The 20,543-nt window shown below is 51.9% G+C and overlaps 1 protein-coding gene across 3 annotated transcripts in view; it reads right to left on the reverse strand.

The window, feature by feature from the left end:
• hth (Meis homeobox homothorax) overlaps positions 1 to 20,543 on the reverse strand; it is a 452,720-nt gene that overhangs the window by 305,494 nt on the left and 126,683 nt on the right. For all 3 annotated transcript variants that reach the window (XM_017903964.1, XM_017903963.1, XM_017903962.1), the window contains exon 7: positions 6,975 to 7,104. In XM_017903964.1, the coding sequence (XP_017759453.1) occupies positions 6,975 to 7,104 (130 nt within the window). The remainder of the gene's footprint in view (positions 1 to 6,974; positions 7,105 to 20,543) is intronic.

A 20,543-nucleotide genomic window follows, 5' to 3' on the forward strand; every position in this document is an offset into this window, starting at 1 on the left:
CATTCCTGCACAAAGGGTTACTTTCTCTCGAGCATGTAGACGCACGCGTGTATAGACGAGAGTACAAGCCGCGGATTCGCCTAGGAGAGACGGTTTCTAAGCACCGTGGGGCTAACAGAGACGCGTGGAAAGGGAGCGCAGGACGCGGTATCCGGGGCCCGTGTTCGACGAGGTTTTACGCAGGACACATGGAGAGCTGACGGCCAGCAAGAAAAAGGGGTACAAGGCGCAGAAGTTCACGACATGAAGGCCTCATTATGCCTCGAGAGGGAAACTCGAAAGGGAGAAAGAGGGACCTCGTGGCGAACCGATCGGGGGACACGGGGGCGGTAGATGGCGGTGAGACGGCGGCCGGAGAGGGACGGAGAGAGAGGAAGAAGGAAAGAAGGAAAGGCAGGCAGAAAGAAAGAAAAAAGAAGAAAGAAGAAGGCACGGCCCGATAACCGGCCGATACCGCCGCTCGCTGAAAACACAGAAAACAGAGAATCAGCCTCATTACTTCTATCTTCCTCCTTCTCTCTGCCTCCCTCTCCCACGTGCACCGATTTCCAGGAATTCTCCGTGATCTTTGGTCCCCGTACACGCTTTAACACGCTCCCACCCCTCGCCGCCCCAACCCCCCTGCCCTTCTCCCCGTTCTCTTGTATCTCTCGCCACTCTTCCTCGATCCTCTCTTCATTTATTTCTTTCTCCCGGCACGGTTCTCTTCAACCGTTCGACCAGATAGTTGTCAGAAACCGGAGGATATCTGGTCCCCAGACTTTTTCCCTCTTTCGACGACGACGACGACGACGACAACGACGAGGACGACGACGAGGACGACGAGGACGACGAAGACGACGACGACGACGACGACGAAGACGACAACGTGGGGAGGTCGAAGCGGAGGAAGAAAGGGGAGACCAGAGAGTCGACGAACCGTCGATTAAGGATCTCTCGAGAAGCACGAAAAGTCCGGCAACTCGAGGAAGGTTGTTACCAGAAGAGACTCTGCCGAGTTGGCAGAGAGGTGGAAGGGAAGGTGGAAGAGGAGAGCCGGACGACGAGGACGGCCCTTCGTTGACAGGACTCGTTCCTGCCGAATCGAGAGGGTCGATCTAACTCTTTAAAGTCCGAGGATCGTAGGAAAAAACGATGGACGCGGAGGCGGAGAGGGGTCCCTCTTCTCTTTCCATCGGGCCCCGGATGGTGGCGCGCGCATAGCAGATAGAGGGATCGATAGAGCCTGCGAGGAGATCGTTTCGAGGTCTGCGTCGGTTCGCTGCTTTAGATCGTAGATCGACGTCTTGTTAAGCTAACGAACCCCTTCTAAGTCGCTTTCGAGTGGAGAAAACGGGCTATTCGAATGGAAGTTTCGAGAGATAGCTCGGAAGAAGCACCGTCCAGGTGAACGACGAGCGAAATCCTCCGAATTTCTACGATTCCTGGCGATCGCGAGACGTTGCAGTCACGGCAGATCTATCGGCCAGCCACCACCTAGCGGTGACTACGAGTCGGATTACATCGGCGGAATATAAATAGTTGGAAGCATTCCGAAGCTTTATTGCGAACATCGACGGGTTCTCACGACGAGCAACAAAGCAAGAAACGAACGGCCATTCCTGGGCTCGGAGGAACGCTTTGTTCATCGAGGACGTATCGCGATCGACCAGCTAGACGAGATAGAATCTCCTCTAGCCTCGACGGGAGAACGAACGTGTTTATCCGCGAGCGATTGCGACACGATATGTTAATGCCCGGGCTGCGCTCTTCCCACGTGACGGTGACATGCGTTTCCATCGTGTCCTGGAAAAATATTCCGCCCCGACGACGCGTATCGATACGCGCGCTCTGTCGAGATAGTCGCGTCGAACCACACAGAAATCCTTCGCTTTTAATCGCCGCGGCTTCGTTACGTAAAAATGAAAAAAGCGGCAGAAAAAGATGGGGAAAAAAGAAGAAATCCGGAACCTCTGTTTAGAGAGATCCTCCGTGGTCTCGATCGGCATCGTATCTTATCCCGTGTAAAAAGTATACCCTATCGATCGATAAGCGCTGCAAGCGCTGGAAATTAACCGTGCCTCGCGGTTTCGTCCGCGAGATAATAACGAAGAAGAGAGAAACGGGGAAACGAGGAAACGAGGAAACGAGGCATAAAATTAAATCGATGGTCCCGTGGAGCAAACGACGAATACCGTTTAACCGAGAGTTGGCTCGGTATCTCTGGCTAGACGAATAGCGACGGACAAACGAGGAGTACACCGGGGAGGGATAGATGCAGCGATTCGGTCTGCCTTGGACGGAAATTAGGTCCAGCCGAAGGTTCCACGGACGCGGACAAGGCCAACGCAACGGAGGAGCCAGGCCGTCGAAGATGATATCTGACGGCAAACAAGCCGGCACGTTAACGAGCCCACGGGACCAGAGGGAAACGACGAAAAGGGCCGATACAGACGGGGGGCTGAAACGACCGAGAAAAACCCCGATGGGCGCCGAACAAATGCCTTGTCCGACGGTGACAACTTCGATGAGACGACGATGCTATCTGGGTTCTGTTAGGTAACCGGAACGGACTCGTGTCTCCGACGCTGGTTGCAGGCCTAAACGATCCTCCGGATCGCGTGGGCGAGCCCGAAGGTGTCCGGTGCTGTCGCGAAAAAATCCCCGTAACCGTGTCACGTGGCCGAGGCTGGGGGAAGAGTCGGTGTGTAAAAAGGTTCCTCTCTGTCTGCGTGCACGCGCGATTTAAGGCGGCTGATTTTCCAGAAACGCGATTCCCCAGCTCGTTTCTGGTATAAACAATATTGTAATTGAGGATTAACGAGAGAATAGCATGCGGCCAGCTACCTCGTTTACCGAGGGGAATCGATTCGCTGAACAACGTTTAGCAGGGGTTCTCAGCGACACTGAAAACGCTGCGAGCGATCAGCGAAGGAAAATCAACGTCCTTTGCTCGACGTTTCCTCGAGCGGATCGCGTTTAAGGGATGCTCGATCGTTCGCTAATCTCTCGGAAATCACGGTGTCGACCCCCTATTTAGTGGATTCCAGCAAAGCCATCGACGAGCGAACGACTTCCTCTTCTCGACACGCGATCCGACTCGAGACGAATCGCGAGTGAAAGTCGAAGACACGAAGCGTTGCAGCGAGCTGCGTTTCTACTTTTACGCTACGCGTGAAAATTCCTGTCGTCTTGCTCGAGGTCGCGGCTGTGTTCTTCCCGCGATTCATCGCGTTTAGAATTCCCCTAGCGACTTATCTCGTCGCCGGATCGATATCCGCTTGCCGATCGTGGAAACATCGCGCGGATCGAGGAAAGATTCGTTGCAGTTTCCGCGTCGTTCGACGCCGTTCGACGCTGTTCGTCGCTGTTCGACGTTGTTCGACGTTGCTGCACACCAGCGTCGCGGTGATTTCATTGTCGCGACCCGATAGCGATCGCTATATTTGCCAGCGGGCTCGCGCCGCGATACGGACCCGGATAAGGAACGCTTCCGTGCCGATCGCGGTGAAACGCCACGACGTTTGTTTCGAGGGTGTTGCGTTACCGTTTAACGTCGCTTAATTAATACGGAACGCGCGGGCACAAGTCGCGAACGCGAACGAGCCCGATCGAAATCTAGTCACGAACCGGCCGACGTTTCTCATGCGATGAATTTTAAAAGCCGATGACAAATACGCGACCGGCAATCGCGGCCGCTTTAGCGAGAAGAATCCGTGACATCATCGGTGAACGTAAAAATACTCCCGTGATACAGCCGTTTTTTCCACCCATCCGCGTTATTCCATGGATATCAGAGACTCGTCCTGATCTCCAGACTATGGAGTCTGATCGAAGTACTGCAGCGAGTATGCCCATGATTCGCCGATGAAAATCTTCCTAGCTCGTTACATAGGTTTTTGTATATTTAACACCGGTTTATTCGTTATTACCGGTTGATATCGGAGAATACAGACCGGGAGAATTATTAACGGAGCGGTTTGATAGGTCAGGGTTCGCGAAGGAAGCGTATATTATTAACACGCTTCGATCATACGGTTCTATATTTCATACTTGGAGAATTCATCGAGTAGTCGTCGATTATCACTGTCACGGTTTGTACCCGACACCGACCAAACCTAATTTTCGTTGTCGATATGTCTAATCCAGACGAAATCCTTTCGCCGATGATGATTTTAACTTTAATTAGCATAACGTAATTATACATATCCGGAAAGTGCGGCGGAAGCTCACCTTCCAAATAACGTAGCGATCTAATAGCTATCGAGGTCCGAAAGTAGTCCCTGAAACATTGTCTAAATAGCAAATATAACATCGTCGCTTCTCGTTATAATCCCACGTGCCTTTTCGACTCGCGACGATCATCTGGATCGCGGGAATAATAGATCCCCGTCAGATCGCTGTCGAAACATCGACGCGCGATTGCGAGCAACGTCGAAAGCGAAAGTGCAATAAAAAATATAGGAAAATTTTGAACGAGCGATAGAGACGACGATGATTGTCTGTACAGTCCATGGTGATCACCTTGTCGACGCCATAAGGGGGCCAACGGAGGACGTTGAGACGCGGACTCGAGGAACTCGCGACACCGTTTTCCCCCAAGTCCCTACGACCGGGGTGGAGGCACGGCGCGCGCTTTTGATTGTTATTGATCAACCGTTTTGACTGTGGCGTGTACACGCGCACGCAGAAACGCGAGAGGACGAGCACGAGGAGTCGTACACCTATAGGATACACACGCAACCGGAGCGAACTGGCACGCCACGCGGCTCTATAACGCTGCCGCGACACAGCGAATATAGAGACGGCGGACCTTAATGAATCTTTATGGGATGGTGTCGTGAACTTGTGTACCCTTCGGTGACTGACTGAACCCGACCGCCGCTAACCATTGGCGCGCCTCTTTCACCGCGGAATGCTTCTATTCCTGCTTTGTCCGCCAGGCTTTCTCGCTTTTCCTCCTCGAAATTTACTCGACGATCTCGAAGCGTAAGAACGGGGTGATTCGCGGGGTTGGCACGTCCCGTGCGCTCTTCGGTACTCGCTGCGGTAACTTTGCCAGGTAATTTTTCAAGGAACGAGATTAATAACGGAGAATTATCCGAGTGTAGCGAGTAGCAGGTCGATGAGTTAACGAAGTTCGGAAGAATGGATCGGAGTCGGTAGTCGTGATAATTACGGGTACTGAAAGATTCAGGGAACGTGGAATATCTTCGACAGAATCGAGTTTTTGCCCATCAACTCGCGTGATCGAATATTTAAGCGAACCGATCGGGAAGATGGAAGTTTCTAACATTTTACGTATTTTCACATTACGAATGTATAAGTCGCGAAAGAAGGACGGAAAGATTTATGGCGACAATTGTGCCTGTTAAAAGATTCGAGGAATAAGGAATATCTTCGATAACCTACGGATCAATTGATTAATTCTAGCGTTCAACCCCCGAGACACGACTTATGTAATCGAGCACATAATGGAACGAGTTTAATCGAATCTTCCACTGGAAATTCTTCGCGTTTCGCAATTACGATTCCATAAATCGTAGAGGGAAGGGAGAAGTCCTATATATATTCGCAGATTCGATAACTCGCGGAGACTAAATTTCAACCCCCCCGCCGGACACGACTCGCGTAATCAAGCGTGTAACCGTGGTAAATTTATTCGAATAACCTATCGGTGATTCTGTAGATGGGAACGCGTAACGAGTTCGTTAAAAAATAAAAATAAAAAGGAAAAATAAAGAAGGGAAGTACTACGCCAATGCGACGGGTTGCTCATTAGCCCCGACGCTGGCGTTGCCGCGGCTTTGATAGCGTTGACGCGTCGGTGTTGGTAAAATTTGAAGGGCGTGCAGGAGGTCCGTGGGGTCCCGACGAGTCGCGTCTTGATTGTCATCAAGCCGTTGCTCGTCGCGTGATATTGTCATTAGCGCGCCAAGCCCAGAAGAACGTTGCGCCTCCCCTCTGTCGAGTCCACGAGCAGACCCACTTCGCGTTTCGTCCATCGAGCCGCGTCGATCGATCCATTCGAAAGCTTCTCACGATCCGTCGCCCTCCACCGCGTGGATCTTCGGGTTCGTCGATGAACATTCGATAAACGTCGCGCTATCGATGAGAAATCTGTCGAGGCTCGTTGATTAGGCGAATAATTTCGTCGTATTTTATTTACCACCAAACGCGTTCCAAAATTACAAACACGAACAGATTCAATTCGTATCTCATTCCACGAGCTGTTTTCCCGCTGCTTAATTTCGACGATAACACGGACTGATAGAAACGGGAAAAATGATTCGATTAACTTCGACACGAAGCGCGGGAAGAGAGGTTGTTGCAAATGGATTCGAGCAATGGATTCGATTCGATTAACTTCGACACGAAGCGCGGGAAGAGAGGTTGTTGCAAATGGATTCGAGCAATGGTGAAAATTCGTCGATTCTCGCTTTTCGATCTCGTAGACTAACAGGAAATGTTTCTTTCGCCCACCTAAGTCGAATTTGGAAAAATGTCGTTAACTATTAACGGTGTCTCGAGGTTCGAAATCGAGTAAACACGGATGGTGGCAGGTTACATCTAACGACGATGGGAACAGATAATTTATGGTAATTCGATTCCCGACGAAATTGAATTTGGATCTTCCGTCGAATGGCTCGAAAGGTTTCATAGCGAATTCACCGGCAATTTTTTATACCACTTGGGGGAATATTCATCCGATAGCGAGTTAATTATCAGCTATGGTCGATAGCAATTACCAAAGAATCGTTAGTATCGCGAGCTTTCGTATGAAAAGTTGCACCGGCTTGTAAAATTGAAATTCCGCAACAAGAGAGAAAGAAGCATTTTTTCACTTTTTGAAATAAACATGTTCCATATAACGATCTTTCACGATACGAATCTAATCTCGAAATCGAGTCTGCCTCGATAAGGCGAAAAGCAGCGACGTTCTCTCGAAGAATGAAGGAAGAAAAGAAGAAAAAGAAGAAACGGTGTAGACTTACCGGGATCCGAGGAGTCGAGACTGGCGGGTGCTTGTTGGCTGAGGGGTCCTGGCGTGCCCCCGCTTCCGGGGCTGCGTGCGTCGTCGTTGCCACCCGCACCGGGGTACGAGAGCGACGAGGAGGGTGGCCTCTGCAACGAAGGTAAGAACGGGTACGGTAAAACGATAGGCTGCAAACACGGTGCTTATACGCTTTGCTCGTGTCGCGGGACGCACGAAACGAGCACGAGGATCGCGCGACACGATCGTTCGAAAGGGGTCTTTTCTTCGCTTTTGCTCCAAGCACACACGCGTCACGTCCACCAGGGGCCGGAGGGGGTTGTTTCGAGGCGTACGCGCGCAATACCGTTGCCCGTCCACGGAATACCATTGACGAGGCCGCTTGCGGCCGATTTCGATCTCGATTAAAGGCGGAGCACACGTACCAACTCCTCGAAAATGCCCACGGCATAAACGATTCGACGACGCGCGCGTCCTACGAATCGACCGCGCGCCAACCGCTGAATATTCCCGGCCGTACGCTCGCTTATTCCGCGGGTGTAGCCGTGTGATAATCACGGAGCCGCGAACCTGCCCGTTCGGGAAAATACGCACGGCAAATTGCCGTGTGGCCCCCGTGAGAGGAATACGCGACTAGGGGCCCACGTTCCCGTGAACGGGGCCTAATTGTTCCGTTTCGGATCGGGGATTACGATCGTTCGTGCCTCGCAGAGGCTTCGCGATTCTTTATTCCGAGAAATTACATTCGCGCGATGCAAATCCTCTCGCGACCTTCTTTCCAGCGAGAGTGCGGCGCAAGCGGATGGAAACGGGGCTCGATCCTGATCCAGTGATTTCAGTGAACGATGTTTCGTTTTCGCGAATATCTCGCTACCCGGTATGCTTCGTTTCCCATTTCGTACTTTATTCGTTCGCGGAGATAAGCTGTAGCGGAGATAGGCTAACGAGAGAGACTCGAAAGAACGATCATCCGACTCGAGTGCTTCGTTTCCTAATCGTGTAGTGGAACTTTCCTTCGATCAGCGACACAACGAACGCAGGCAAAATAATAATACCGCTGGATTCTTCGTAGCCTACCTCTAACAAACACCGATCGGACACCCTGCCGCCAATACGAATTCGTTTGCACGGTAATGCCGGGACAATGAAGAACGATGCACCGTCCGAAAATATAACGGCGTTTGAAAATTTCCATCGGTGTACACGGTTTATCGGGGAATTCGGCGCGAGGGAATAGCCGGATCATCCAAGATCGTTCGCCTCCGGCAGATTTGTTTACGCGAAAAGCAACGGTATCGATCGTGGCCCGAGGTCGTAGGATAAGAATTCCAGGCAGACCGGTATCACGAAGCGAAATGTCTGGATATATCACGTCTGCCGGGGCAACAATGAGTGACAGCTACTCCCACATGCTGTCATAGGCGTCATCTTCGCGATAATGTACCGACTCGGTCCCCCTCTCACGATTGCCCGTTCTCGTATCTGGTTAAAATCGTTACACGGTCAAATCTATAGGACCTTCCTGCGGACGGGGACGCGTGCACGCGTCGACCACGACGACCACGACGACGGAGGCACGAGAACGGTCGGGAAGCGACGGTCGCCGACACACGATTCGCCTTGGAGATACGGCGACGGAATCATTGAAATTCCGCGCGAGGCGACGCAACGGAATTTTCTGTCGAATGGAAATCTCTGATTTAAACTGCCTCACTTTGACGCAGGAATAATCGCGTTATCCTGCTTTCCTTCTCCTACGGACAGGTATATGCGTCCCTCGCGTGGAGGTTATGGCTTCGCGTGGGTGGACCAGGGGACGAGGAAAGAGCGAGTTTACGCGAATGACACAGCGGAGCGGAGATGATTTTAGCTTAGGTTACGGACAAAGACGATTAGCTCGGTGACGTGCCCGTTAGATAAACGTCGGATAAAGGTTGATTTAGATTTAACGCTAAAGAGAATTAAATAGACGCGGTTACACACGTTCCAATTAATCTCGCGTAATTCTCGTCCGGGACGTCTTAATTTTCATTAGAAGGGGCCCGCGCGATCGACCGTCCCGGACACGCAGAGGATATATACGTCGCGCGAGCGAGTACAAGAGCGGCAACAAGCGAGGGGGGACATTAATAATGCATCGGTTGTCGCTGGATTGCTTCCTACTAGCAGCAAGTACGAAACAAAGGGCGATGCTTGTCATTGTCACCTACGAGGCGAAGATCATCTTGTCGGCCGCGATCGTACGGATCGGAGAGTCTAATCCGAACGTGCCGACGAATCGATTAAATCTCGCGTTCTTCCCCGCGACTGTACCCCGCGATGAAAAAGAAACACCGTGCATCGTATTAAACGAAAGCTCACGGAGGTCTTCGAAATTCCAACCAGCGTCCAGTTCGATCCTCGCTTTTCTTTCTCCCCGGATTCCTTTATTTTCCTACGCTTTTTCTCCTCCAGACGAGCGAGAAATATTCGAAACGTCCTCGGGAACGAAGCGCATTTCGCGTCATCGGACGACACCGCTTGAAGGTGGATCTTGGCGGTGACGTCACTTCCTACTAAAGTCCCGCCGGTCTTTTTCGTTTTTTAAATGGACAGGCAAGGGTCCGGCTGCGTGACTTGTGTCGATGCAATGATAAACGGTTAACGGGTCGACGGGCTACGCGGTCTCGTTCCACCTCGTTCCCCGGTCCCCCCTCGCTCCCTCTCGCCCTCTCTCTCTCTCTCTTTCATCTACTCATCTCTCTGTTTTTATCTGCCACTCCGTCTACAGGCGCTCTTAAAGCGTAATTCGACAAACCGGATGTCTGGTCTGCCCCTTAAATAAATCAGTTTGCCCGCATCTCATATTCCACCCCCGCTCCGGTGGCCCACGTCCACCCTCCTGTCCCCTTTCCGCATACACGAGGGAAAACGCGGGGTCAGGAGGCGTGCACGACGCCGGAAAAGCGGCGGGCCTAGCGATGACGGCGGGACGCGTGATCGGTGACGAAACCGGGCTGACGCTTGGGTGACGATCACGAGTTTCGGTGAAAGGGACAACGCGTGACTTCTGCTCGCCGATTTCTCGACCGTCCATGGAAATACACCGTCTTCGAGCCGCGGGAACGCGGATCAACGAGCACGTTGCTTGTGCCGATCCTGCAAATCCGCGAGAGACCGCGGATCGACGCGTGAAACGGCGAGAACGGAAAGGGGAAAAACCACGTCGGGAGCACGCGAGAACACGAGGTTGCGCAAGATCGTGTCACGAAACGTGGATAAGGATTTACTGCGTAGACGAGCAGCAACGCGAGGAGGCTGCGGGACGATCAAGTACCGCTAATTGATCGATGATCTGTCAACCACCGCGATTGCTTCGAGCGATCGGTGAATGGCATTCTTCGACAATTTGCGGGAGCATGTTGAATTTTAATACGACTACTCGACGTGGTATAATGTCTTCACTGAACGCGATCGCGTAGGCTGGCATGGAAAAATCGAGAAAAATAATCCGTTTAACAAAAGAGCCAAGTATCGACGACTAATTCAATTGCCGCGGAAATTCGCGAACTGTGTGCCGCGAGTGGCGATAAAACAAGGATTATCCGTCGGAATAAACTCCGTCTGCGCGTTTGTCCCTACGGATCGGGATTCGGCGTGTCAAATCGAAGGATTTTCGATGGACGAGCGTGAGAGGAGCTCGAGGCGCTCGGGCCTGCAGCAAGAGGGGAACAATGCTCGGCGGCAAACCGCGGGAACGGTGTGAACGCACGCGGACGATAAATTATAAAGCCCGATGGTCGAAGTGGCGACGCGCGATGCGCGGTTATCGGCGCGGAGATCGCGAGCCGATGACTTACGCGCTCGTACTTCGCGCTGCGAGCTCTCTCGAGAGCGCGAGCGCGCCCGCGCGCGCCTCCGAGTCATTGTACCCACGTATTAATTGGTCGTCGTAACATAATGCCGTATAATTATGTAATTAGCGGCCGAGCGTTACTCTCGCTGACTGGTTTACGGGCGAGATACGTAAATCTCCGCAATTAATTTATTGGTGCTCCGGAGAAAAGCGAGCAGGCGTCGCGCGAGTGCCGAAGACGGGACAGGGACAAAGAGACGAAAAGAACGGGAGCGAGGAGGAGGAAAGTACGTATGAAACTACGAAAGAGACGGATGGATCCGAGAGACGAAAGATGGACGAGGATGGCTGGCGCGTTCGTCGGCCGAAGAGGGACGGAGAGGCGGCGCGAGCGCGGATCGTGGAAGCGAGAAAGCGCGAGCTTGAAGCTTCGAGCGTGGCCATCGAGCGAGGCCAAGATTCATCGAGGCTCGGAGCTCGATGTCGGCCTGTCTAGGTCGTTTCTCGACTGGCCGAAGAGGAGGCGGAGAAACAGGCGCAGAGGCCGGCCACGATAGCGAGTGTCGAGGGCGCGACGCGGAATGATCGTCGGCCAGTTCAACGCGAGAGACAAAGATAGGCCAGGAGGAGAGGAGAGAAAGAGAGAGAGAGAGAGGGAGGAGAGTGCCGGGCTGCCAGTTCGGTCTCGCGGTCTTGAATTTCTCGACGATACCGGCGGCCGTCCGCGGCGATCATAAATTACGATTTATTGCGAAGCCAGCGCCTCCGCTCGACGGATTATCTTACCGTTATGTCAGCACGCTACAATTATATTTACATTTTCCTCGGTAATGGAATTCCGGCCGGCTTTGGCGCGGAAGTCGCCGCGATCGCGACCGGAACATCGGATTTTCATGGCCTGCCGCGTTTTCGCGCCAGGCCTCTAACGACTCGTCGTCACCGGCGCTTCCGGTCGAGCGGAGAAACTCGCCGAGAGATAACCGGATGCGCGATCACGTGGTCTCGGAGCAACGATGTTTCCGGGAATTCTTATCTGTGACGTTCGGTTGACGTAACGGGTGGAGGACAGGGAAGCAAATAAGATAAATCAGGTGAGAGACTCGGTTAGGCGAGGTGGAAGATCTCGTGACGCGAACGCGCGCTATCTCGATCGATTGCCGCGCGACGCGTGGTGCCCGATGAATCACCGAAAACCGCGAAAATATTAATTTTCTTCGGGAACGATATGATAGACCGTTTGGCCGGTACTCGCCATTACGATCCATCAACGCCATTTTATCGGCCCGATCGTGGCCACGATTATAAATAATAAAACGGACACGTGCACGTCGATCCGGAGTTCAATTATTTCAAAACGAGCAGCTTGTCGATGACGTTTATTGCATCGAGTTAATTTCACACCTATCGCGTGGAAACCTACGCGAACCTGCGCTTCGCTCCACGCCCACCGCCGAAACGCTGACTCCACTCGCGGATAAGAAACGCGGGGGTGACGATGGGGGGTCAGTCAGTCAGGGCTGGATTCTTGGGAGAAAGCAGGAATTTCGAAGTTTTCGTAGTCGCGTCGACGTATCGATGACACGATCGTGTGGCCGATCGAGCAGCGAGGGAAGGCGCAAAGTGTGATAAACGCCAGAGCAATTACGTATTGACAGCCTGCATCGTGCTCGTACGCAACGGCGTTTCGTGTTCAGGTGTGTTGTATAACGCTCGCGTGTTTCGCCTTTGTTCGTCAGGGAACGACGTGGCGCCGTGTTTCGACTACCTACCGCCGTGGAATACGGGATCGACGCGAAGATCGACGATACAAATCGATCGAACCGATGGGAAGAAACAAAGAGCTACGGCAATTTAGAAATTTTACCCGATTCACCCGATAGTCGTAAACTACGTTTAATTGTGTAATTCGCGTTGTATAATTCACGCATTACGAGAAATTATCATACGGTATTGTTGAATAATTAGCCTCTTAATCTTTAATCTCGAGTCGTTAAAGCGTCCCATTGATAAATACGTTTTCATCGAAGCAAATTGCTCGTTTCAGCTTTTGCTTTAAATTACAAGCTCGTGGAGGACCCGCATTATTAATTTAATCAAGGTCTCTAGTCTCTCCTCTGTATAAAGGATAAGTCCCATCTAATGTCCCATTCGATACCATCTTTGCAATTACTTTACCTTCTAACACACCCGACGGAATATTAAATTATATCGTCGTACTGCAATTTTTATTCGAAACATGTGGGACAATAAAAGTAAGAGCGAAAATTACTCGGTTCGAGCGAAAACGTCGTCACGATACCTCGCGTTGACGAGCAGAGTTGGAATTCATGGAACGACTCGAAAACTTCGTGAGCCAACGAACGGTAACGTGGAACAACGTACAAAGAAGCTACGAGCGAGATTTCGTACGGAGAAAAATTCCCGGAGCAACGAGGTTCACACGAGGCCCAGCGAACAGGGGCCCACAGAGTCGAAGTAGACTCTCGTCCGAGTCGGACGAGAGTTTCAAGAAGGTTCAGCGAAGGAAGGAGGGCCAACACTCGACCAGCTGATGGATCTAATCAACATTCCTCCCTAATCACAATATAGTCGCCTCTCTCTCGTTTCCCCTGGGATCGCCGCGTCTCTTCCTCTTTTTCCTCGCATGCGAGACGCTCCTTCTCGCCGAGGCCCGGGACCCGCAGAGATTTGCAGATGCGTCCAGCCGACGCATTCGTTTTAATTTAGCCGCCGTATAAATTAGACTCCCAAATGATCGTGCTGCTTCAAAAAACCGCGACGACCGGCGAAAAACCGGCGTCCCCCGGTGATCCTCGGCTCCGTCGTTTCTTTCCAATTCGAGTTTCGCGACTTACGATATCCTGCCTTTGTTCCTGTCGCTGTTCTCAGCCGGACCAAGGCTACGAACTGGTCGGAGCAGCGCGAACATTTCCATGCAAAAATAACCAAAGCATCGACACTCGCGATATCTCGTCTATCCTTGCCGGACCATTGACAGCAGGATTAAAGGGGACCAATTGCCAGACGAAATATTCCAGATGACTCGGCTCTGTCTCACGCGCGATCGGCCCACATGGTCGAGCTTGGAAAAAAGAATCTCATCGAAGATAATACCTTTCGCTATTACCCCGTCAAGCACGACACTTGGAAACGTCTATATCGCGAAGAGAGAGAGAGAGAGAGAGAGAGAGAGAGAGAGAGAAGAAAAAGGGGGAGAAAGAGGCGGCAAAGAAGGAAACGTAACTGATCGACCCGCATGAGCTCGGTATCTCGACACCGGGCACGGCAGAGTCGTCTCGCCTGCAGAAGGCAGAGGATTTTAAGCGACGTCGATCGACGCTTCGTCTACGGGGCTCGCAGGTAACGATAACAGGAACCAGACCGCTGGTAACAACGCGGTCGAACCGGGCAGACCCGAGCGAATGCGCTACGAAACAGCCTGGACTCGTATCTAGCGGCACGGTGGCGGCGTTCCTCGGCTAATTGGTTTCCCGTGTTGCGTTCGCCTCCCTCGGGATAAGGCGGTCACCTTCCTCTCCCTCTTTCTCTCGTCACCCAGCTCTTTCTCCGCGTCCTTCGCGATTTCCGTTCCTCTCCTGTCCCTCGCGATCGACGAGTCACGGATCGAGCCAACCAGGTGGTCGCGGATGATCCTCCGCGATCGGAATCTTCCTATTTCCCCGTGTCCCGACAAGCCCTGCGCCACTCCCGATCTTCCTCGTACCGTTCTCCTCGATTCAGCGACCCACTCGAACGCCCAACTCGAACACTGTTACCATTACCCGATCCCCTTTCTTCGCGATAAAACCACGATATCATCAACGACAATATTATTCCAACGGCTCACAGACTCGGCCGTCTCTCGAAACAACTTCAAACGTTATCCAACCTCTCAACGCCATCGTCAACCCCTTCGTTCCACCTTGCTCGCCCGGTTCTCCTCCGCGACCGAAAGGAGGACACATCGATACGGTTGGCGGATTTACAATGCAAATCGAATATCCATCGACCAATCGGGATCGGTAGAGGGCGCGCGAATCCTTATCGTGCGCGTGCGCGCGCGCTAAGTCCGGGGCGCGTGCGTACGGGCGAGCATAGTCGCTAACGATTGCCGAGAGGCGAGCATCTTATCGCGAGCTGCGATCGCATTAAGCGTGGACAGTGACACCCAGCCAGCCGCTATTATATACGTTCATTAGCGAAAAATAATCGAGGGCTCACGAGCGGTGCAGCTCGAGATCGTTAAAGACGCGCGGTGCAACGCCAGGCTTTGTCTTTCCGGCCGATAACACCGCGACCGGCGTTTCTCCCTGCCGATCGTTTATCTGTTATCGAAAATTATGTCGCACGTTCGCCAACGCTGCGGCGTTTCGCACGGTGGAAAGCGTCCGATGGACTGACACGCGGTGGGTTAGCTGGGTCCGAGCGACGAGTCGCACCTGCTCGCTCGGTAATGCGCCACTCTTGCATTAGAGTGAAATCTGAGGATAATGTTCTCGGCGGGGAAGATTGGTATAGACGGTTGTTTGGAGTGTTAACGCTCTCCCAGTGGGTAGCTTCTTCGCTCCTCTCTAAAACCGAACGCAGTTCCGAGAGGAATCCGCGAGCAAACGCGGCGAGGAATTAATCCAGGCGAATCGTAACGTTTCGTGGCAACAAGAGGGTACCTTGGAAGCATTGTTCGCGCCGTGAGTTTGTTTTACAGCGAACGAACGGCTAGAGCTCGGTTCGTGAGAACCACTGATGGACAGAGAGCGAAGAGAGCCAGAGAGAGACGAGCCGGACGGACGAAGCCTTGATAGCGACCACTCTGTTCGCATATGTTAACGCATTCACACAGACATCGCCGTGACACACGCTGATACACGCATACGGTAGACACGTGATCGGACGAGGGTAAAAGTATCCCGAAATTCGGCAGACCATGAAAATGCCACTTTTCCAGGCGGGAAATTGTCCCTGGGAAAACTGCGCTAAATCAAACTGCGTCAAAAGGAGTCGCAATTAAAGACCTGGGCAATAAAATAGCCGAAACAACCGGTAACCTGTTACCTATTTTCCAATCATCCCCCGTTCTTAATTCTTGTACCCATCTGTCTATACTTTGTTGGCAGATGGAAAATTTTTAGCGCCTCTTTCGCGGTTTCTACGATTTTCGAAGAAGCGATGGTCTGAAACGAGGAAGAACCCGCGAGACCAGCGGTTACGGGATCGATGGAGCGATCGAATAGGAATATTTGCAGAAACCACGAGCTCAGTGGCGACGTCACCGGCGCCGCAACCCCTAGGCGAGGGTGGATCTGATACAGAGGCGCGATAAGGCGGACCGGAGAGGCCATGACATGCGGTTCGCCGTCTGTCAGTCGGTTTCGTCCGCGTCCGGGATATATTCACCGGTTGCCACACCCGTGTCACGTGCTCTCCCTTGATCGCGCATCACCAAGGGATCGCACACACGCGCGCACACACTCGCGCAGAGCGCACCGTGCGGTCCCCTTTTCGCGGGATATGGATCCGTAACGCGTAAAATGCATTCATATTTAACGAGAGCAAGAGAGAACGAACGGCTCGCGATGCAAATTGTTATGAAAGCCTGCCCGAGCAGACGCGAGTCTTCGAGGCGGATGGAAGGATGCGTCAGCTCGATTCCAGTCGAGAGTTCCGCGCGTTCTATCTCCCACGAGTGATCAAATATAGATTCTCATCGCGTGTAGGAACACTTTTTGAGGAAGCCAGGTCTTTCCTGAACTGGTAATGCTCTTACCGGGAAAATGGTGGGTGTTCGACGCGGGTGACGCCGTGAGGTGTGCTTTAGCGATTGGGTTCCTTCGATGATCATTTTCCGAGACACGTAGGCCTTTTACGAATGCACAGAGCTAACTGACGACGAGAGTGCAAGTCCTTCGGCACATCGATTTGGTTGAAACTTTGCAGATTTGTAAATTTAGTCATCCAGTTCAAGAAAATAAATTATAAGGGCAGCTACTCGATAGTTTTCGAGATATTTGTTATTAGAGTTTTATTACTGCCTTAATTACAGATTTATTTAGAATTTGTTTCAAGCGCCATTGTAGCCTAATCGCGATATCCGAAAATTCCTACGCTGGTGGCAATTTTCGAATGTTGGAGTTAAGTCGCAATGCCGCTTGATAATTATCGATACAATTGGGAAGAAATCTCTAGTTAAGAATAATAGCTTCAACCCTTTGAGCGCTGAGTTGTGCGATGTTAAGTCTGTACTAAACATCAATCACATATGTACGTCTATAGTTGAGATTGGATGATTGTGTGGGAACCCAAACATGCGTTCGTAGCTAAAATTAAATGGTTGCGTTAAAACTCATATATGCGTTCATATCCCATGGTGAACGATTTTACCGAACGCATATACGTGTTCATAGTGTTCAAAAGATTAGTCATAAATATCTCAAAAACTATTGCGTAGTTACCCTTATAATGGTACATTTCCTTGAACCAGATAACTACATCTGCAAACCTGCAAAGTTTCAACTAAATCAATGACTCGAAAGATTCGCACTCTGCTTGTAAGTCTCGACGAGGATTATACAGAAAAATATGAAAATACTCGATTCGCGATTTGAACGGGAAAAACGAGTTTCGATTATAAGAAACACCGCATCCTCGAACGCGGTATCGATATGGATCCTTCGATCAAGTCAGTTTCCTCGAAGCCTCATCGTCTAAAGAAAGAGAAACTGCGACAAGATTCCTATAATTTTCACTGTATTTAGCTATGGCCATTAAATCAGACTTACGGTGTGAGACATACCGTCGTTAATCTCGAGCGAAATAAATTTGCCAAAGACCAAACGAAGAAAGAAATAAAATCTGCAATACCACTGCGCTAACCTCGCAGAAGAGCTTATAATCTCCGTCACGTTGGACTGTTGCGAAATCGAAAGTCAACATGCGCTACAGCCGCATCATGCGGAACAATTTACCCAAAGCAATCTCGATCCGATGAAGCGACGTCGGGATAAAAATTCACTCGGATCCGTTCAATGCCCCGTTTCCGGGCAGCGATCGCGTTTCCATTGGTCCGAGTCGATGGAAACAGAAGTGAGGCCGCGTGTCGAGATAAACGGTCATTATTGGCCGGCCGTGCGTTTCGTTATCAGAGAAGAGCGGCGCATAATGAGCGGCGACTGGAGTAGCACGCTAATAATAAAGGCCGTAATTGAGCGGTCGAGTTCTCGAGGCGAGCAGAGCATTAGACGAGGAACAAGCAGCCGAGGGTTTCGCGTTCGTGTCGCAACGGGACGAATGAATGGACCGTCGCGGTATAACAGGTCCGCCGCTGCTTCCGGTTTCGCCTCCGGTAATTGAGACCGTGCTGCTCCCCGACCTTCGTCGGAATAGCGCCAAGATTTCCTCGTCTGCCAGCGCGCCGAATGTCAGACTGGACTCTCGGTCCGCTTTACAACCCCCGCTTTCGCCAATTTCGACCACCACCCCGAACTAGAATTCGTGGAAGAATCATTTCGACTCGAAGTTCATCGAGTCCTTCGCGATTAACCCTTATCGGTCGTGAGTCACCTCTCAGGTGACAACGGTACTTCGTCTCCGCGGTCGCGCGTCACGTGGGAGATGACAAGACGGAAATCATTCGCATATTTACCGAAATTAAGTACAATGTAACGAGAATCGCGGATAAGAAGCTAGCGATCGATGAGGGTTAAAATTTGAATGGCGTTTCGCGTACGTCGCGAGTTTCGAGGAACAGGTGTTCTCAGTACCGGAGAGATAGGCGAAAATTCGCGAAAGTTCTTGGAGTACTCAGCGAATACTCGAGGAGCCGAATTTGGCGAGCGAGCCGCGTATAGATCAGCGGTTGCTCCGAACTTCCGTTCATGGCGGAGACGCGATGCAGAGAGTAAAAAGTGGCCGGAATGCTGCGCAGGAAGGGTTTTTTTCAAAGAAAGAAGCGAGCACAGTGGAGCGAAGGAGAGAGTGGCAGGGTTTGCCGCTTTCTCGCGCGCCTCCTGCGCTTACGTCTGTCACTGGGCGCACGCAACGCGCGCTCTCTCGCATGCCACGCTATTATTACGCTGACCACCGCGCGTGTTCGCGTATCTTTCGAGCAGGGCCGCTCTCTCGCGGCGGCAGGAAAGCCGCAGACCAGGTAAACATCGCTAACAGGTGCATAGTCGCGAGCGTTAATTCGATTTCACGTCCGACCGACCCGGCTCACTCGCGGGCCCAGTCGTCAGCCGGCTAATATCCACGTTTCTTTTCCGCGTTCGACGAACTTACACTCGCGGCGAGTGTCGCGAACCAATGTCGCGAACCGACGTCGCTCGAGACGAAAATCGCGCGGGTCGAACGGCTCTGTCACGCTTTCTAAATCCTCTCCCTTTATAGAAATACGCGCCGCGACGGATTGTTGGGTTTCACCTGACCCCGTCGTAGTCGGGAGCAATCGGTGCAATTATACGACTATACGGAGACATCGTGATCAAATTATCCCGATTTTCTTCTCGCAGAGATATATAATTGGTCGATTTTCAGTGGAGACACTCCGATCTATCAGCGAGGGTTCCACCAATCGCGTTTCGTCGGGAGGAGAACTAAGAGGAAAAGAAGATATTCGACCACCTTGACTAGATATCGGACCATCGTAATTGCCAGACCGTGGCCAGCGATCGTACATCGGAGTCGACGTAAAGATCAGATCCGACGATCCCGAGGCAAGAAGAAGCGTCTCTGCGCGTGAAACGGAGTACTACGGTGCCTGTCCGACAATCGGGAAAAAATTCTCGCCAGTGTTACCAAGGAGACGTTTCTATTCCTCTAATACGCCCGGCTGTGCATCGTCGCAGGAATGTTCATCGAGTTACACGTCGCTGAAGGAAGACCATTACTCGAGAAATCGAACATCCGTTTTTACTTCTTTCCCTTTCTTCCTATCGGACAATGAGTAATACGCGAGGAATTTAAAAGTCAGTCGCGCTAGAGCCCGCGTGAAATCAATCGTGGCTCGAGGCACTTGTCCCCACCACTCGGCCTCACCGATCGCGCTGCGCGTTTCTCCTTCCTTCTCCGCGAGATAGACGTCCAGGTTTCGAGGATGTTCCGTCACAGGCGATCCGTGGAAACCGGTTAACTCGGCGCGAACTTGAGAATCGTCGGCAAAGAAAGGAATGCTCCGGATCGTAAGACGGATGCGAGAAAAACGGAATGGGGGAAGAATCAATGAAACAGCTGACCACGCGAAAGGATGCAACGCGGAAAAACTGCGTTCGTCGTGATCGCGATCGCGGTGAGGTTCATCGCGGAGGATCGGGAACGCAGGCAGAAGCGTTTCGCGTGAGACTCCACATCGTCAGGGATCATCGTGTTTTATGCCCGCTTCATGGTTTACGGTAGCGACACGGATCCACCGTATAATTATCATATTACGATTATGTCTACGGTCGGACGCGGCTCTAATTAAATGTGTATTCGGCCGAGAAGAGAGAAGCAGAGAGAGAGAAAGGCGGTGAGAGGGAGAAAGGAAGGCAGAGGGAGGCCGCCTCTCGTGTTTACAACGACGTAAAGCCGCGGAACAAGGGGCTCTCTATCGGTGAACTAACCTCGCCTTAGGAACGATGTAACGTCGATTTTATGGATTACCAACGGGCCGTCGTGGCTTTTATTGGGCGACGATGCCTCGCGCTGATTTCTGGCCGGCCGTTTCACGCGAACCGGAAATGGATTCGAACACGTTGCACGAAA

Source organism: Eufriesea mexicana, unplaced genomic scaffold (assembly GCF_001483705.2).
Source record: "Eufriesea mexicana isolate 0111107269 unplaced genomic scaffold, ASM148370v2 scaffold2632, whole genome shotgun sequence".
NCBI lineage: Eukaryota > Metazoa > Arthropoda > Insecta > Hymenoptera > Apidae > Eufriesea > Eufriesea mexicana.